Source organism: Lynx canadensis, chromosome B1, assembly GCF_007474595.2.
Source record: "Lynx canadensis isolate LIC74 chromosome B1, mLynCan4.pri.v2, whole genome shotgun sequence".
In the NCBI taxonomy this organism is placed as follows: Eukaryota; Metazoa; Chordata; class Mammalia; order Carnivora; family Felidae; genus Lynx; species Lynx canadensis.
The window spans coordinates 165,524,312-165,544,632 of record NC_044306.2 but is presented as its reverse complement, the minus strand read 5'-3'; the positions used below and the strand labels follow the sequence as shown (position 1 = coordinate 165,544,632).

Sequence of the window (20,321 nt, the reverse complement as noted above, 5' to 3'; positions counted from 1 at the left end):
CAGTTCTTCAGCGGCGGTTCGGTCACAAAAACACATCTTTTAACTGAAATCATAGCTCACCCAAGATGTTTCTCACGAGCAAAGTTAACCCCACCTATTTTCCTGTTCTAAAAACCTCAGAGAAAAGTGTGTGAATGACAACCGAATGGCCTATATACGAAAGTTCAATAATCTGCATCCAGATCTCTGAGGGTAGCTGCAATGGGTTCCTCATTCCCAACTGTGTGGGCGATTCCAGAAAACAACATTTTCAAGAAGTCAACAACATTTTTGTAAAAGAGACCTTAAAAAGCATCAAATCAAGCTGCCTTCTCTGGACACAGAAGGAGATGGATGCACAGACAGGACAAGGGACACAGTGGTAGGAAGAGAATTAGATTCTAGGTATCGAAGTATAAAGTCTAGAATGTTCTGTCCTCCCACTCAGTACTGACACCTCAAGGCCCATATTACGAAACTTCATTTTTTTGTGGGGATGGAAAGCCAATTCAATAAGGTACCTAAAAGGTGACCGAGACATGGCTGAGAAATATAAAAATGATGTCAATAAGAAATGCACTTAGGAATTATACTTCATCCCCTTGGAAAATATAACCAAGAATTAAAACTAAAAGGAACGATTCTAATGAAGACACAGCATATTCACATTGCCTTTCCTATTTCCTGCTTTATAGATTAAGATCTCGTTAAGCATTCTGGGTGGATTCTTCTATTTTTACTTCACTTTTTGCTTTACTTATGCTTTTATACAAAAACTTCTTTTAAGTTCCGGTGAAAATTTTGAAGATTGTTGAAGAAAAGGTTCCCAAATGTTGTCAGGTGTTTCCCATCTTGTTTTCCACATCAACAGTATACGTAACGATTAGCACAAGGACTATACTCTGTCCTCACTTTCTTCAACACCATCCAGCACTTTGAATATAGCTCCTCCAGGTGAACAGGGAAGTGTGGGAAGGGACAGGGAGGGGTGGGAGGGGTCAAGGTGAAGGAGAAAGGAAGGAGAAAGACAGAAAAACCATACTCAAACCCGAGTATAACGAATATGGTCAACTCCTTGAATGAGCTACAATTCAGTTAAAAGGTACGTATGTATTTGTGATGGGGGTACAGGTAAACAGGAAGATGAGGAGGAAGGTGGCAAACAGACAGTGACAAGACGTAAGATCATTTTTTTTCCATTATAAGGAGGGTACGGAAGGACAGCTCTCAGTGGACGGACAGACCTAAAGGGAAAGAGATGGCCCCCCAGGGTCTTAGGGAGGCACTACTCAAGACAGTCAGCAACAGTTCTGTGTTCACACAACACCTGTGGCACAGGGGATGCCATGGCAGTCCCCAGAGTGATCAGAACTCCTTAAAGAAAGGCCCTGTGTGTTGGGTGTTTCTCAGCTTTCTACCCCCGTAAAACCAAGAAAAATGTATGGGGCAATACATGGCCTCTGCTACTGATAAGAAACTGTTTCTCTTCCCTGGGCTCATGAGCGAAAATGAAGTTTCCACCTCAGCTGGTGTCTTAGTCAGAGATTGTTAACAGTCAAAAACCCACTCAAACTTGATCACAGGGTCTACCATGAGGCTATCTCACTGAGATAACTGTCTCACTGGGACAATCTCACTGATCCAGGAATCCAAGTCCAACCAGGTCTCCTGAAAACCATCTGGGAGATGGCTCAATACACCATTCTCTCCATTTTTCCTGGTTTCTCCGCCAGAAGCTGAACTTGCTCCTGGGTCTTGCTTGCGGTGGGGGCAGGCTTTGTTGTGAACATCACATTCTCATCATTCTCCCCCAGAGCCCAGCACCTCCACTTACAGCATCTATGTCCTGGGGCAGATTCTTAAGCCATAAAAAGTGATTGATTACCCCTAGTTCAACTTTTACCTAACCCCTTTTAGTGATAGATACCATGGGCAGGGTCAATCAGCCCAAACATGGGCCTGGTTAGGGGCTTAAATTAGACAGGTACCCCCAAACATGTCTGCCTAAATGGAGAGGGAATATTAATGGCAGAAGGGTCCAGACTTTTTTCTCTTCGATAAGGAATATTTGATCCCTGGGGGAAAAGAAATTGACAGCTGCAAGGCACAGTCCCTAGTCCTAAAAAGGAAAGCTCATGGGGCGCCTGGGTGGCTCAGTCGGTTAAGCAGTCGACTTCGGCTCAGGTCACGATCTCACGGTCCGTGAGTTCGAGCCCCGTGTCGGGCTCTGGGCTGATGGCTCAGAACCTGGAGCCTGCTTCCGATTCTGTGTCTCCCTCTCTCTCTGCCCCTTCCCCGTTCATGCTCTGTCTCTCTCTGTCTCAAAAATAAATAAAAACGTAAAAAAAAAAAAAAATTAAAAAAAAAAAAGGAAAGCTCATGTGTTACAGAATTGAACGTGCTAATTAAAAGACAACTCATGTTTCTTATAAATATATATCTTTATATATTATATATTTACAATATATACAGCATACAAATATTTTTAATGTAATACTAATCGCAGTCTTGAAAACAGGTTTTCAAAACAAAAGAAGGGTACTTATCCAAGATGGGTTCCTGATTCTTCCAGAACCCACATTCCAGACAATGCCTCAGGCCCAGATTTCCATAGACGTCAAAGGAAAGAGAAGGGTTGCTGGAACAAGGCTCTATTTCCCTATCTCTTCCCAGATATCCTGACCTTCACTGGCACCAGCTAACATGGCCCCATGTACACCCCTAAAAAGGGCAAACCTTGGGGTCTGGGCATGGTACCTAGCACGTGGTAGGCACTCAAATACCTGTGGAATGGATAAAAGTGAGTGCCTTCCATCGCCATCTCTAAGGCAGCATTTCCATAATCTGAAAGGTTCAGTGCCAGAGCTCAGGCTGGTCTAGAAGCAAATGCTTTAGGTGTTTCCACTTTATAAGTAAAACAATCTACACATCCGAGTGCTAAATAAATTAAAAGTTAGCCACAAAGTGCCATTTCTTCCTCATGCTTTGGAATCTGGAAGTCACAGATCACACCATCACTTATCTTCCAAAAGTTTCTTCACATTCGACTAGTTCATCTATCGTGCGCAGCAAATCTTCAAAGGAAGGCCTTCCCTCCGGTTTCTACAATTAAAAATCAAAGAGAAGCTGTGGGTTCCAGAATCCATTCCAAAACTAATTTCTCACTGCTCAAACTCACATAACTGCAAGATACTGATCGTCTGGTACTAGAACATGCAGGCATCTCCAAATGGGACTTCTCTATTCTACACATACTATTGCTAGACAAACCTTTCTCCTACACTGCTTTTGTGTTTCCAACAAGAAGCTAAGAGAGCGCTTTATTGCCTGCAAAATCAAGTCCTGCTAATTCGCAGTGCCCTCTATACCCTTCCCCTCCCCCACCCTCTTGCTACCCAGTTTCATTTCCCACAAAAACTCTCACATGGGCTTTCTACTCTATCAGACCAATCTCTATCCTCAGGTACACACACCACACTCATTACCACCACCTAACCTTTGCTCATGCTGTCCTCTCCCACCCCCAGGAGCCCTTCCTGCCCAGGCCACTCCCATGCCAATCAGTGCTCTTTGGAGGCATCATAGTAAGTGGCCACGAGCATAGGCTCTGCCTCTCTGTAGCAAAGTGGCCTTGGACAAGTGTCAACTTCGTGGGCCCTGGTCTTCTCATCCAGAAAGTGGTCACAGTAAAAGTCTCTGTACCTCAAAAGGTTATTTTGAGAACTAAACCTAAAACACTTGGTACCGTGCCTAGCATACAATATATGTGAGTTAATATTATCTTTCAAAAGTCATTTTAGTGCCTAATCTCTTTTATGAGGTGACATTTTAACACATGGGGAAGGAACACTTCCAAAGACTATGAGTAAAGAGATCTGGGGAAGTCGAGGTTTGGAGAAAGAAACCCTCTCTCGTGAAAGAGTAATAGTTCAACAGTACAAGAAGTCCGCGGAAAGAAGAGCTACTTCTCCAGGATTATTCCCTGAGTCCCTAACTCAGGCAACGGGGACAGGATTTCTACTTGGGAGTGGGGTGGCAGCCTGCATTTATTATCTTATTTTCATCTTCCATGTCTTCACATTCTTCTTCCCGTTACTCAGACCCGATTTGAGAGGGCTGGCTTTCCACCTAGAGTTTGGAATCATACAAAACGTGCACTGACTCACTAGGCTGTGAAGACTATACGTTACTAATCTACCAAGCCCAGATCCCTACATGTTTTCAGGATTCAGGAAGAAAGCACACAAAAAATCGTTACCTCCTGCCAACACCTCAGCATCATCTCGTACACGTATTTGGATGCCAACTTCGGCCTATAGAGTCGGTGGCCACGAGTAACCATGGTTACCACTTCATAGTTGGTGTTTTTCTCAAACGGCATTCTGCCTTCGGTGAATATTTCCCACATTAAAACACCTGGAAAAAGAAAGAGAAGGATCACCCACGGATGCGCCCACTTCCTCTTCAGAGCAGAGCCGAGGAAAAACAGACCATGTTCTTACCAAATGACCAGACGTCTGATTTGCTGCTAAAGCGGCTGTAATTAAACACCTCCGGTGGACACCACTTCACTGGAAATTTTGCACCAGAAGAACTTGTGTACTGATCATCCAAAACATACCTAAAGTAAGACACGCCATAGGTTTACGCCTCTGAGCTATGATCTACATTTTGTACATGCTCTTCAATTTTTTTTTTCTTTCCTCTTAGAATCAAAAACACAGTTGACTGAAGTCCAACAAGCATCCGGTTGAAGCTAAATGTTTGCCTCAGTGGCCACGCCTGGTGATTTCCATCTTCCTCTGAGCTTCATTTATGTGCTTGAGATGGGCACGTTGTAACATTAGTACCTGCCCTTTTGTGTTTCTGTGTTGTGTTTGTTTTTTATAATAGAGGCAGAACACAATAAAAGAGTTAGCAAACTTTTTTGGGGGGTTAGCAACTTTGTTCTTTAAACAAAATTTAACCCGAAGGGCCCACATGTAAAACATCTAAAGCAGAGCTGCTCTAAAGGAAGTGGTGCAGAGCATTTGGAGACGCGTGTGCTTTTAGCCCCCACAATTCCACAGAGTGCAATTTAAACCTCCAGCAAATGAAAACAGCAAATTGCAAAATGACATATGTAAATGGTGGAGTATATATTTATATGCCATGACATCTGTCCCCCCCCCACACACACAATTACACACTCAAAACAATACTATGTAATTTTTGCTATGCAAGCTTACTTATGTTCTTCTGGATAGACACACACAAACTGGTAACTCTGGCTACCTGGGGGGAGGACCTTTGATCGGGGCGGTGAATATGGGGACTTCAGCCCTTTCTGTTATGTGTTCTGTATGTATTTACACAAGGAATGCATTTATGTATCACATGAACATATCAAGTTAATTTCTAAAAGCTCCATGAGAAAACATTCACATAATTGCACAAAATTCCTTTGCTGCATGGACAAAGATGGTAACAATGCCACCATGGGCTGGATCAAATTGTCAATCAGGGGAGTCTGAATTCAGTGTTTAATGAAGATTTTAGAGGGGCTGATGCGAAAGCACACATTTTCTGAAAGCCAAACCTGTGAAAATCAAACATGTGAAACTGAAGGACTGCCCCTCAGAGAAAATCTTCATAAAAAGCATATAAAGAGCAGGGGTAAGTACTGCCCTGGCAGGCAGCAGTCCTGTTCTCATTAGGAACTAAACATGGCCTGTATGACCTGTTCCTTCTGCGGCTTCATACCTGCTCCTTGTGCTGACCCTGGGCTAACCACCCTGGCCCTCTTTTGATTCCTTCAGCAGGCCAAGCTTGTCCCAGATTTCAAGCTTTTACATTTGCTGTTTCTTCCACCTGGAATATTTCATCCTCAGATTTCCACCTAATTGGCTATTTCTGCCTTTTTGGTCTCAGTTCAAATATCCTGGTCTCAAAGAGGTCTTGCAACATGAGTAGGCATTTTCCAAAGAAGACATCCAGATGGCTAACAGACACATGAAAAGATGCTCAACGTCACTCATCATCAGGGAAATGCAAATCAAAACCACACTGAGATACCACCTCACACCTCACATCAGAATGGCTGAAATTAACAACACAAGAAACAACAACACAAGAAACAATAGGTGTTGGCGAGGATGCAGAGAAAGGGCAACCCTCTTGCACTGTTGGTGGCAATGCAAACTGGTGTAGCTGCTCTGGGAAACAGGGTGGAGGTTCCTCAAAAAACTGAAAATAGAACTACCCTATGATCCAGCAGTCGCACTACTAGGTATTTACCTAAAGGATACAAAAATACAGATTCAAAGGGGCCGTGCACCCCAGCATAGCAAAACTATCAACAATAGCCCAACTATGGAGACAGCCCAAGCGTCCATTGACTGATAAATGGATAAAGAAGACGTGGTACATATATACAATGGAACATTACTCGGGCATCAAAAAGAATGAAATCTTGCCATTTGCAATGATGTGGATGGAGCTGGAGTATATTATGCTAAGCAAAGTAAGTCGGTCAGAAAAAGACAAATACCATATGATCTCACTCATATGGCTTAAGAAACAAAACAGATGAACATATCGGGGAGGTGGAGACAGGGAAACAAACCATAAGACACTCTTAATGACAGAGAACAAACAGGGTTGATAGAGGGAGGTGGGTGGGAGATGGGCTAGATACGTGATGGGGATTAAGGAGGGTACTTGTGATGAGCGCTGGGTATTGTATGTAAATGATGAATCACTGAATTCTGTTCCTGAAACCAATATTGTGCTGTATGTTAACCAGAATGGAAATACAAATGTGAGAAGAACACAAACAAAAAACAAAAAGAAAAAAACACAAAGAGGTCTGTCTTCCAAAGCACCACAGCTACTATGACCCCACCCCACACCATCACTCCCCCCACTAGCCCCAAGTGACCTCTATCTTAGGGATGAGCAAACTTCTTCTGTAATGGGTCACCTGATAAATATTTCAGATTTTTCAGGTGATACAGCCTCTGCCACCACTATCCAACTCTGCCTTTGTAGTGTGAAAGCAGCCACAGACAACACATAAGTATTTACACACACTGACATTTGAATTTCAGATAATTTTCACGTGTCACAAACTTCTTTTAAGTTTTGCCAATCATTTAAAATTTGGAAAACCACTGTTGGCTCACAAGCTGAATAAAGAGGTGTTGGGTCACATCTGGGCCAGAGGCCATGGTGTGCTGATTCCTGCTCTGTCACACCACTGTGTTTTCCCTTCTTCATGATTGTCTCAGGTCTATGTGTCTCTCTCCTCCTGAATATAAGCCGCATGCGGGCAAGGACCCATATGCCTTATTCTCTGCTCTGGTTCAGCCTAACACCCTGGTACACAGTAGGCACCTAATTTCTTTACGGATGGATGTACGGATGAGTGAATGGACAGAGAGGAGGAAAAGGACAAACAGTATGTTTTCAAGGTCTTTTCTAACACACCATTAAAATTACAAAAATTATGGGGGCGCCTGGGTGGCGCAGTCGGTTAAGCGTCCGACTTCAGCCAGGTCACGATCTCGCGGTCCGGGAGTTCGAGCCCCGCGTCGGGCTCTGGGCTGATGGCTCGGAGCCTGGAGCCTGTTTCCGATTCTGTGTCTCCCTCTCTCTCTGCCCCTCCCCCGTTCATGCTCTGTCTCTCTCTGTCCCAAAAATAAATAAAAAAACGTTGAAAAAAATAAAATTACAAAAATTATGAGAATAAAAACACAACAGATTTGGGTATTCTAAGAACTTTACCCCTAAATACATTTTCTGTGAAAACAAAAGATTCTAGAAATCTAACCCAAACCAAGGAAAAAATGAAAGTAACATATTTAACATGCTATACCACCACCTAGTGGAGAGAATTATTAACATTGCAATGTACACTTTTTTAATGAATTCATTTATCACAAAACAGTGAACAAGATTTCCTTTCTCCTTCATCAGTGCAGATTATTCCCATGCTTATTAATTCTACAAGCTAATGTTACTATCACCTGAAGCCACATAATAAAGCATGAAGTCATAATTTCTCGACAATTTGTTGACCTGAGGAAAAGCCCGTAGCAGTAAAATGGATACATTCAGCAAAGAAATTTTTCAAAATACAGATAATCTAATTTATTTTATTTCCTTATATCAAAACACACTAAAAAGCAGAAAAAACAATTAGTCTGCCTATGAAAATGATGAGTACTACAGATATTTTGCTAATAGAACAAAAGATGTGGTTTAAAAACAGCTCTTAAATAGGCCTCAGAGAAAGAAGCTGACACAGTCAAACTGCAAAGAAAAAGCCAGGCTCTCTGTACCTTCAAAGGTCACAGTCTCATATTAATCTAATCCAAAACTGATAGAAAACGTTCACATAGACTCAGCCTTACCTGGCCATTCCAAAATCAGATACTTTCACAACTCCCGCCTCATTTACTAGACAATTTCTGGCAGCCTGGAAAATAACATTTCAATGGTATAATAGTTACAAAGTTCTACAAAGTAAAAAAATATAAATTCTGTTTATATTAAACTTAATATAGCCCAGTCAACATTTACAGAAGGTGGAAATGTCTCTTTATAAATTGTTTTTATCCCCGTGGAATTGTCTGCAACATATATTTGAAAAAATGGGGAGAAAGACAGGTCAGCAGGTCGTATGTGCAATAGGGTATTATTACATGACATCACCAATTGTCAGACCCAAATGAGGACTAATCAGATCAACCTACTTCCCCCCCTCCCATTCCTATTTTTATTAAACTGTGAGATTTTCTTACTGATAACATCTCTCTTTTTTTAAGTTTATTTATTTTGAGAGAGAGAGAGAGACATTGAGAGAGCTCAAGCGTGCACATGCACATGAATGGGGGAGGGACAGAGAGCGAGAAACCCAAGCAGGCTCTGCACTGTCAGCACCCTAGGCGGGGCTCCATCTCATGAACTGTGAGATCATGACCTGAGCCGAAACTAAGAGTCAGACACCTAACCGACTGAGCCACCCAGGTGCCCTGATAATGACATCTCTCCAAGTCCTTAATCTAGGTTCTCACTAGGTGAGTTTAATGACAAACAACAAAGGTAACTGATAGGTAATTAACCTTTTACCCAATAGTTTTGCTCAATGACTGGTTGTCCGTTCTCAGTCAAAAAAAAAAAAAAACCCAGCCATGTGCAACATAGTTTGCCTTGTCATTCATAATGTTTCCAGTATATTGTAGTATGATACATGAAATGGGTCAAAAACAATTCTGGATTATTTAATTTGTATTCTCTTGCCCATTCTTTAAATTTCAAGAAAACAGTTTTGTAAAAAGATAGTACTTCTCCGAAGGAAAACATGGTAACAATATTTTTAATGCCATAACCTGTGGGCTAAGATGCATTTTCTTTTTTGAGAGAAAGGGGACAAGTGAGCGAGGGGCAGAGAGAGAGGGAGAGAGACAGAATCCCATGAGAGCAGAGACAGAGAGAGGGAGAGAGAGAGACGCGGGGCTCAAGCTCACCTATGTGGGGCTTGAGCTCACCTGATGGTGAGCAAACCATGAAATCATGACCTGAGCCGAAGTCCAATGCTTAACTGATTGAGCCACCCAGGTGCGCCCAGGTGCATTTTTATTCCTGATACTTCTAGCATTTTATTCTCTGTATGTGGCAGCCACTTATATGAAATTATTCCTGCTGAATGCATTTTAAGAGTCTCTTCTAAAGTTCCCCAGATTTCCCCCTTTTCCTACGGAGATGCCTTCTAATGCCTTCACTTCATGGTCAACAGCATTCTTTGCTCAAAAGACAGGAGCATCAGAATCTTCCCTTCAGGGGTGACACAAAACTACCACAGTGATGTCAATATCATAAGCACAAAATTATCAAAATTGCTTTCACCAAGATATGGCCTGTGTGGACAGATGTAGTCTGGCATACTCCTGCAGGCATTCAATTTTCATCAGTTTTGAAAGTACAAAAAAAGAGGAAGGTGCTTAATTCATAACTTTCAATATGACAAAGAGAAGTTCTTTATCATTGCTAAGCATAATAAGAACAAGGAATGTTTTTTTTTTTAATTTTTTTTTAACGTTTATTTATTTTTGAGACAGAGAGAGAGAGACAGAGCATGAACGGGGGAGGAGCAGAGAGAGAGGGAGACACAGGATGGGAAGCAGGCTCCAGGCTCTGAGCCATCAGCCCAGAGCCCGACGCGGAGCTCGAACTCACAGACCGCGAGATTGCAAGATCGTGACCTGAGCTGAAGTCGGACGCTTAACTGACTGAGCCACCCAGGCACCCCGAACAAGGAATGTTTTATATATATAGATATATATAATATCTATATCTATATTTATATATACATATCACATCTTCTATTTTACGGAGTCCTTTGCCCCAATCATATGTTGTAATCTTGAAAACAGTCTTGTAAAAGAAAAGCCCAGGACCAGAAGGCTTCACTGGTGAATTTTACAAAACATTTTTTTTTAATGTTTATTTCTTTTTGAGAGACAGAGAGAGACAGAGCATGAGCGGGAGAGGGGCAGAGAGAGAGAGGGAGACACAGAATCCAAAGCAGGCTCCAGTCTCTGAGCTGTCAGCACAGAGCCCGACGCAGGGCTCGAACTCACAGACCGCGAGATCATGACCTGAGCTGAAGTCAGACGCTCAGCCGAGTGAGCCACCCAGGCGCCCTGAATTTTACGAAACGTGTGAAGAAAAACTAACACATATCCTTCTCAAACTCTTCCAAAATATTGAAGAGGAGAGAATACTTCCAAACTCATTTTATGACGTAAGCATTTCCCTGACACCAGAGCCAGACAAGGACACTATAAGAAGAGAAAATTATAGGTCAATATCCCTGATGAACACAGATATTTAAAAGATCATCAACAAAATATTAGCAAACAGAACTCAACAATACATTAAAAGGATCATACGCCATGATCAAAAGGGATTCATCCCCAGGATGCAGGGATGGTTCAACATATGCAAATCAATAAATGTGGGATAGGGGCGCCTGGGTGGCGCAGTCGGTTAAGCGTCCGACTTCAGCCAGGTCACGATCTCGCGGTCCGTGAGTTCGAGCCCCGCGTCAGGCTCTGGGCTGATGGCTCAGAGCCTGGAGCCTGTTTCCGATTCTGTGTCTCCCTCTCTCTCTGCCCCTCGCCTGTTCATGCTCTGTCTCTCTCTGTCCCAAAAATAAAATAAACGTTGAAAAAAAATAAATAAATAAATGTGGGATATGTATATGTATATATCACATTATCAGAATGAAGGATAAAAATCATATGACTATCTCAACAGATGCAGAAAAAGCATTTGTCAAAAGTTAATATCCATTTATCATAAAGAGTTTTATGATAAAAACTCTCAACAAGTTAGTATAAAAGGAATATACCTCAACATAATAAAGGTCATATATGACCAACCCACAGCTAATATCATACTCAACAACGAAAAGCTAAAAGCTTTTCCTCTAAGATCAGGAACAGACAATGATGTCCACTCACCACATCTATTCAACATAGTACTAAAAGACCTAGCCAGGGTAATTAAGCAAGAAAAAGAAAAGGCATTCAAATTGGAAAGCAAAATTAAAATTGTCTTTGTTTGCAGTTGACATGATCTTATATGTAGAAAATTCTAAAAAAAACAAAAACATATTAGCACTAATAATTTCAATAAAGTTGTATCATACAAAATCAATACACAAAAATCAGTTGCATTTCTATACACTAACAATGAAACATCTGAAAGAAATTAAGAAAACAAATGCATTTATAATAACACCAAATACAATAACATAGTTAGGAATAAATAAATAAATTTAACCAAAAAGGCAAAAATCCAAAAACTCATAAACTTTTGATGAAAAAAAAAAAAAAAACAAACAAATGGAATGCTACCCCCGTCCATGGGTTGCAAGAATTAATATTGTTTAAAAGTCCATACCACCCAAAGCAATCTACATTTGATGTAATCCCTTTCAAAATTCCGTTGGTACAATTCACAGAAATAGAAAAACAATCCTAAAATTCATATGTAACTACAAAAGACATAAAGTAGCCAAAACACCCTTGAGAAAGAAGAACAAAACTAGAGGCACCACATGTTCTGATTTAAAGCTATATTACAAAGCTATAGTAATCAAAACAGTATGATACTAGCACAAAAACAAATATATAGACCAACGGAAAAGGATATAGAGTCCAGAAATAAATCCATACATATATGGTCAACTAATCTTTGGCAAAGGGGCCAAGAACACACAGTGGGGAAAACACAGTCTCTTTAATAAATGGTGCTGGCAAAATTGGGTATCTATATGCAAAATAATGAAATTGGACCTCTATCTTACACCATACACAAAAACTGACCTGAAATAGATTAAAGACTTAAATGTAAGTCCTGAATCCAGGTCTAGAAGAAAACAGGAGAAAGCCCCTCGACATGATCTTGGCAATGAATGTTTGGATATGGCACCAAAAGCACAAGCAACAAAAGCAGAAATAAATAACTAGGCTACATCAAACTAAAAACCTTTGCACAGCGGGGCACCTGGGTGGCACAGTCGGTTAAGCGTCCAACTTCAGCCAGGTCACGATCTCGCGGTCCGTGAGTTCGAGCCCCGCGTCAGGCTCTGGGCTGATGGCTCAGAGCCTGGAGCCTGCTTCCGATTCTGTGTCTCCCTCTCTCTCTGCCCCTCCCCCGTTCACGCTCTGTCTCTCTCTGTCCCAAAAAAAAATACATGAAAACGTTGAAGAAAAAAAATTAAAAAAAAAATAAAAACCTTTGCATAGCAAGGGAAATAGTCAACAAAATAAAAAGGAAAACTACAGACTGGGAGAAAGTATTTGCAAAACCATATAACCAATAGAGGTTTATATAAAATATATAAAGAAATCATACAACTCAGTACCAAATAAAAGGAAATAATCCAATTTTTTAAAGGGGCAAAGAACCTGAATACACATTTTTTTCAAAAAAAAAAAAAAAAACCCATACAAATGGCCAACAGGTATATGAAAGGGGGCTCAACATCATCAATCATCAGGGAAATGCAAATCAAAAGCACAGTAAGATATCATTCCACATCTATCAGAATGGTTAGTATCAAAAACACGAGAGATAACAAAAGTTGGCAAGGAGGAAACAGAGGAGAAAGTGGAACCCCTGTATATGATTCGTGGGAATGTAAATTGGTACAGCCATTATGGAAAACAGTATTGGAGTCTACTCAAAAAATTATAAGTAGAACTACCATATGATCCAGGAATTCCATTTCTAAATATATACAAAAGGAAATGAAATCAGTACTTCAAAGAGATGTCTGTACCCCCATGTGCACAGGAGCATTACAATAGCTAAGATATGAAACAATCTAACTGTTCATCAATGGCGAGTGAATAAAGTTGATGTGGGGTGTATGCACACACATACACACACACACACACACACACAGAGGAATATGCCATAAAAAAAGATCTTGTTATTGTGGCAACAGAGATGAACATAGAGGGCATTATCCGAAGTGAAATGAGCCAGACAGAAAGACAAATACTGTATGACATTATTTATATAAGGAATCTTAAGAAAAAATGTGAAACTCATTATGTTCTGAGGATCTCATGTATAGCACGATAACGATAATTAATAACACTGTATTATTTAATCGCAATTTACTAAAAGAATAAATATTAAGCATTCTTAACCACATGTGAGATATGGATATAATTAACTTGACTGTGATAATCATTTCACAATGTGTACACATATCAAGTCATTATGCTCTATACTTTAAATTTATACAATTTTGTCAATTATACTTCAGTAAAGCTGGGGGTGGGGGTGGAAGCAGTCTTGTGAGCAAACCAGTATTCTAACCCACCCACAATTTACAGATGTAGAAACAGAATCTAAGTCTTCCATATACAAATCTTCAGCTCTTTATTATAACCTAAGACTACAGATGGCATTGCACAGTGGCCACAGTATGGACTCCAGAGCCAAACTCCCCGGGTTCAAATCCCAACTCCACAGTTTCCTTGATCATTGGTAAGTTATTTTATCCTATTTGCGCCTCAGTTTCCTCATCTGTAAAGTGAGAATAGTAATAGTACCTACTTCTTAGAGTTGTTATAATGATTAAATGAGTCAACATGTGTTAAATACCTATTAAAGCAATGCCTGTTTAAGGTGATTGTTAAATTTTTGTAAACGCTTTACTGTTACTCTGGAAGAAATGCATCCATGCTTTATGACAAAAAAGTTAAAACTAAAATGTGAAGGGGCCCTTGACTGGCTCAGTTGGTTAAGTTTCCAACTCCTGATCTCAGTTCAAGTCCTGATCTCAGGGTATTGAGTTCAAACCCCACATTGGGCTCTGTGCTGGGCATGAAGCCAGCACTACTTAAAAACAACAACAACAACTAAAATATGGAAAAAAATCCCAGGTGGAAAATCACATTCTTTTTGATGAAAGATCACCTTTAAGGTTTAACAGGAACTGATAGGTCCATCAACAAGCTGAAAATAGATACATTTGAGAAGAATAGGCAGACAAGAAAAAACGAAAGAAAAAATGGAGGAGGTAGGGAGAGAGAGAGGAGAAATTAAGAAGTAACTCCATCACAATAATTTAGAACCAGTAATAGATTCCTTTTTCTAGTATTTTGAGGAGTTAACATGGGCTTCCATCTTTTCCCAGTGATTTGAGAAATAGGGAAGATAAGCCAAGGGTTTCTGTTGTAGCTTCTGTTCTAGCTTACAGCGTATGCGGTGGGAAAGAGCTGGGGATTTAGTGACAGTCAGCCCTTAACTTCCCCACGTTATCACCTTATGCAAGTCATTTCCTGTCTCTCAAGCTAATTTTCTTACGTATCAATGACGATCAGAAAGACTAGCTGTCACCTGAGATTCTTAACGGGGCTCAAGTACTTAATACATGGTAAGTTGCTTAGAAATAATTACCTATGTAATTACATATTATTTATACAATTGTCTATGTAATTATGTATTAGATGTATTAGATTTAGTAAAGATCTTTCTGTTAAAATTATGAGGCAAGTCAAACTGACCAAGTTTAAAGATAATGATGGGACACTGTTGAGAACAGAAAGTGGGTATTAATACATCATTGCTCATGTGCTGCCCCAGTGTCACAAAGGAACTGGGCCACCGAATGGGAACACAGGTGGTTTCTGATTACCAGATCTCTGTGGATGAAGCTGTTTCTCTCCAGGTACTCCATCCCTTCACACACATCTTGACACATGCTCAGCAGCATATCTCTACTAAAATGACCTTGTCTCTGCCGGAGGAAATTCAGAAGACAGCCCCTTTCCATGAACTCCGTAACAATGTAAATTGGTTTCTGCTGGGTGCATACGCCATAAAGCTGTACCAGCTTCGGGTGTGTGAGCTTCCTGGGAGGGAAGTCATGCATACATATGGTTACTATAGGAAAAGAAACCAGCAGGGCTATTAGCTGGAGCCAGGCTAAAAGAGCAATGGGAAAGAACAGAGTAACTTACATCATCACTTTAGCTTCTTCTATAAAGTCTTCCTCACACATGGCACCTTCCCTAATAGCTTTGATTGCAACTTTGTATTGAGCTCTCCACTTGCCAAGCCTCACGACTCCAAACAGTCCGCTCCCCAGTTCCCTCATAAAGGTCAGCTCTGAAGGGTTGATCTCCCATTTTTCTGTGAGACAGAGGGAGAAAAGTGATAACATTTAATAAGGAGAATACAGCATGAATCCGCAGGAAACAAAGAAACTACAACCAAGGTCAATGTCAAAGTTACAGGCTCGTACAACTGCCAGTAAAACATACAGCAGACTTGCAATGTGCATCTAAACTACAAAAGGTGGCTTTCCCCCCTCGGGGATGATGGACTGCCTTCCGAGCCGTCACAATACAAGCAACGTGAACTGCAGAAAGCAAGAAGATGATGAACAATATGCTAATAATAATAGAGCTTAAAAGTGCTTAGGAAAAAAAAAAAAGCTTCCTCCTTTAGCATTCTTCCCCCTCAGTTTCGTTTTTTGTTTTTTTTCCCCCAATTACATCTGGTTGGAAAGAATTTAATCTTCTGTTTAAAAGGCTTTTGCTGGAAGCAACAAAGACCTCAAGTGGATGCCTTCTTTATTACCCCCATCCTTAACTTCCTGTGAGTAACCAACAAGGCTAGTGAGAACCAGGAAAGGATTTGGTTTATTTTAGAAATAACATGGCAGTGCTCATTTTTCACCAACAGGAAGTTTTCTGAATTATGAATAATGATGAAAACAGAAAATCGAGGGTTACCATAGCTATGAGTACAATCATCTAAAAACCCATACTATAAAACTATAAAAACAGTTCTATGTGGAATCCTAAACATCTAAACTGGTCTTGGGGTGATGGATTTTTTTCAAGGAAAGTTAGCCAGTGCAACTATGAAATGAGTTACCATAGCTGAATCCTGCAGTGGTCGGTGCGTTCTTCTCCCTCACGTTAACTGGGTACCGCAGCCTTGTGACGAGTCCTGGAGGTCAGAGAGAGCAGTGCAGTTGAATTCATTCTTAATCACTCCGCATGGTAAAGCACCAACCTTAGAAACTCCTGTACAAAGTCCATTCATTTTCCACTAAGTGCTCATCCTCTGTGGGTACATACAGTACCCTGCTATATGCTAGCGAAAAATAAAACCAGAGGAAGGCAGGCAGGAAGAAGATAATCCTATACTTTGAGTTGACCATTTCATATTTTTACAGAACATAAAAAAACTTTTAAAGATAGAAATCCTTTTATTCACTCAACAAACACTGCCTTTTAAATATTACCGTGTTCTGGGGCACCTGGGTGGCTCAGTTGGTTAAGTGTCCAACTCTTGATTTTGGCTCAGGTCATGATCTTGCGGTTCATGAGTTCGAGTACCGGGTCGGGCTCTGTGCTGACAGTATGGAGCCTGCTTGGGATTCTACCTCTCTTCCTCTCTCTCTGCCCCTCCCTGCCTTACTTTCTCTCAGAAATAAATAAATAAATTTAAATAAATAAATAAATAAATAAATAAATAAATATTACAGGGTTTATCAAGCTCTCTGCTAGCATATTTGCTTCTCAAACATTTTTGAAAATGTTAAAAGGTTTCTAACAGTTACTATCGATTATTATTTCATGTTGTTTTCCAATGAGATCTGAACTATGAAAGGGATTTAAGGTAGTCTATTAAAAATTAAAGTGATTCACCTTGCTAACTCAATACAAGTAACCTTAGCATAAATAGAGGCTCTAAAATATCAACAACTGGAAGAGAAACTACTGGAAGTCAGTGAGGTGGGGTAAACCCTTTAACGTAAGTTGCTACCAGCACTAAATAAGAAGAAATGGCACAGGTATCTCTCCTATAAGCACCCATTTTCCTCTGTATTTCTTCAGTTACAGCGTATCTCATAGTAACTTTAAAGTGTTACATACTTCTCTGTCTCCCCCACCAGACAGTAAGTTCGGAGAGACACAGGGTCAATGACTATCTCTAGTCCACCACAGACTCCCTAGAACCAGGCACAATGCCTGACATGTAACAGACACTTAATACATGTTTGCTAAATGACTGAATTGAGGTAACAGTTGTTATACAAGGAGATGAAAGAAATAGGGAATGTGATCCCTGAAAAAGAAAGTAACAGAATAAGAGATAAGAAAAAGTTCTTGGGGGATAAATCCATAATGAAAATAGCTCCTCACGTGTTAGACACAGACTTAACATATAACCCAGCAAATTCACTCCTAGGTAAGTAACCAAGAGAAATGAAACCTATTTCCGTGCAAAAACTTGTATACAAATGTTCACAGCATTATTCGTAAAAGCCAAAATGTGAAAACAAGCCAGATGTCCACCCCTGATGAATGACAACAAAATGGATAAACCAAATTAACACAGTGGATTATGATTTGTCAATAAAAAGGAACGGGACACTTATACAGGCTACAACACGGACACATGTCAAACACATTATGCTAAGTCAAAGAAGCCAGTCATAACAGACCACCTATTGTATGATTCCATTTATATGAAATGTCCAGAATAGGCAAATCTGTGGAGACAGAAAGTAGATTAGTGGTTGCCAAGGGCTGGACTGGTAAAAGGGGGGGCAGGAGAATTGGGGGGAGAGACAGGTGATGGGCACAATATTTCTTCTGAGGATGATGAAATGTTGTTAGATTACGGTGATAGTCGGCACCGCTCTAAACACACTAATGACCACTCACCTGTATACTTAAATGGGCGAATTTTATGCTATTTAAATTATCTCTCAATAACTGTTCCTATCATTATCTGAGAAAACGGGCATCAATGTAGTTTCTGGTTCTGGTGTTTGGTTTGTTCCCACTCCGGTGGTAAGTATAGCAGAGATTCAGCAAGATGGAAAACTCATTCAGGACACAACTACTCTAGTCTTTAGAAGCCCCTAGCATAGCCCTAAACCCTGGGCTTGTCTGACGGCTTCTGTGACAGCCCTGACATAGACATATCTTAGGTTTTAGTTTAATACTGTTAAAAAAAGAAACTATCCAATGACACTTCTAAAGGTGGTAAGGTAGACTTTATTCAGGACCATTGTGATTGGCATAGGAACCACTGCAATATGATTTTAGAGTTCGACAGAGACTGGGTTCAACTCCAAATATAGCATGGACAAGCGGGAATTTACAGCCAAGGAGCAGGGGTGCAGTCAGTGGATGGAAAATTACTAAGAGGAACTCTAGGCAGGGAGGGGGTTGGGATACGCCAATCAACAGGATCTTGCTGAATATAAGCCAGGGTGACCGAACATCACCCAGTGGGAAATAAGGAACCTGATCAGATACTGAGTGCGAGTGGATATCAAGGGTGGGAGTTCCGGTGAAACTGACTTAGCAGGGTTCTTGCTAAAACTGGATCTTACAAGAAAGTGCATAAATAAATGGGTCTAAAAGATGGTTTAGAAGCCTGACTAATGCTTAGTCAAGCAAGGAGTCTTTGTTAATACCAAGGGTATAAGCGACAGAAATGTGAACATTCATCATATACAATGAGAGTAACTCATGAGCTGAGGTCAAATCAGCTTTTTTTAAAAAAAACTTAAGGTTTATTTATTCTAAGAGAGAGAGAGAGTGGGAGAGCAGGGGAGGGGCAGAGAGAGGAGAGAGAGAATCCCAAGCAGGCTCCAGGCTTTCAGTGCAGAGCCCAACATGGGGCTCGATCCCATGAACTGTGAGATCATGACTAAGCGGAACCAACAGTCAGATACTTAACTGACTGAGCCACCCAGACGCCCCAAGACAGCCTTTTACGAGACAATATTATTTCCCATTTTTCTTTGTATATATCACATCCTTAATATGCAATAATTTTATTTTATTTTTTTTTCAACGTTTATTTATTTTTGGGACAGAGAGAGACAGAGCATGAACGGGGGAGGGGCAGAGAGAGAGGGAGACACAGAATCGGAAACAGGCTCCAGGCTCTGAGCCATCAGCCCAGAGCCTGACGCGGGGCTCGAACTCACGGACCGCGAGATCGTGACCTGGCTGAAGTCGGACGCTTAACCGACTGCGCCACCCAGGCGCCCTTGCAATAATTTTAAATCAATCACACTCTACAATTAACTACAAACTGAAACTGTTCAAGGAAGAATTCATCACAATGTCTGACCATGTAGCCGTGGGGTCTCCGTAGTGGAGTGGTTATCACGTTCGCCTGACAATGTCTGACCACCGTAATCCCTACCCTATATTTGAAAAATGTTTTAACAGATCATTTACCTGCTGCATTGTGCTTATGATATTCAATAATCTCAGGAATTGAACCAAATGCATGTTTTTCTGCGAGATAATACTTCTTTGGGGATGTTGTTGTTTCCTTTATATGATAATGCCTGAAACCCGACGAGCCTTCTCTGAAACAAAAATCAAATTGTGTTAGCACCAAATTGAAATAACGTAACATCACTCTTAAGATGTTTTCCACCAAGAAACCACAGGTCCCTACATATGGCCCCTTCTAGTCTCTGCACAACTTTTATTTTTTCCCCACGTTCTTCTTAGCTTCACCTGTCACATTAACAGGTGGAAGTTTTTAAAGTGGTCACTGGTAATGTACTTGGCCCTTGCATGAGATTGTGAAAGAGAAAATTTACCAACTCCATTTACCAACACGTAAAAGTCTTAAAATACCTCTTAGCTGGCTACTGTTTTTTGTCCCTGCTATTAATGTAAATGTGCAAATGTCTACAAGACTTATACTTCTAAAAGTGAACCAACCCACTTCTAAAAAATGTATAAATTCTATTTTTGATACCTTTCTAGAACACAGAT

The 20,321-nt window shown here is 40.6% G+C and overlaps 1 protein-coding gene across 1 annotated transcript in view; it reads right to left on the bottom strand.

Moving 5' to 3' along the window:
• Positions 1 to 2,626: 2,626 nt before the first annotated feature.
• Positions 2,627 to 20,321, bottom strand: part of TEC (tec protein tyrosine kinase) — a 127,227-nt gene continuing 109,532 nt past the window's right edge. The window contains exons 11-18 of the mRNA XM_030313905.1: positions 19,770 to 19,903; positions 16,432 to 16,506; positions 15,510 to 15,681; positions 15,185 to 15,401; positions 8,373 to 8,437; positions 4,482 to 4,600; positions 4,238 to 4,395; positions 2,627 to 3,081 (exon numbers count right to left, since the gene is read on the bottom strand). Coding sequence (XP_030169765.1) covers positions 2,998 to 3,081; positions 4,238 to 4,395; positions 4,482 to 4,600; positions 8,373 to 8,437; positions 15,185 to 15,401; positions 15,510 to 15,681; positions 16,432 to 16,506; positions 19,770 to 19,903 — 1,024 coding nt within the window. The 3' untranslated portion in view covers positions 2,627 to 2,997. The remainder of the gene's footprint in view (positions 3,082 to 4,237; positions 4,396 to 4,481; positions 4,601 to 8,372; positions 8,438 to 15,184; positions 15,402 to 15,509; positions 15,682 to 16,431; positions 16,507 to 19,769; positions 19,904 to 20,321) is intronic.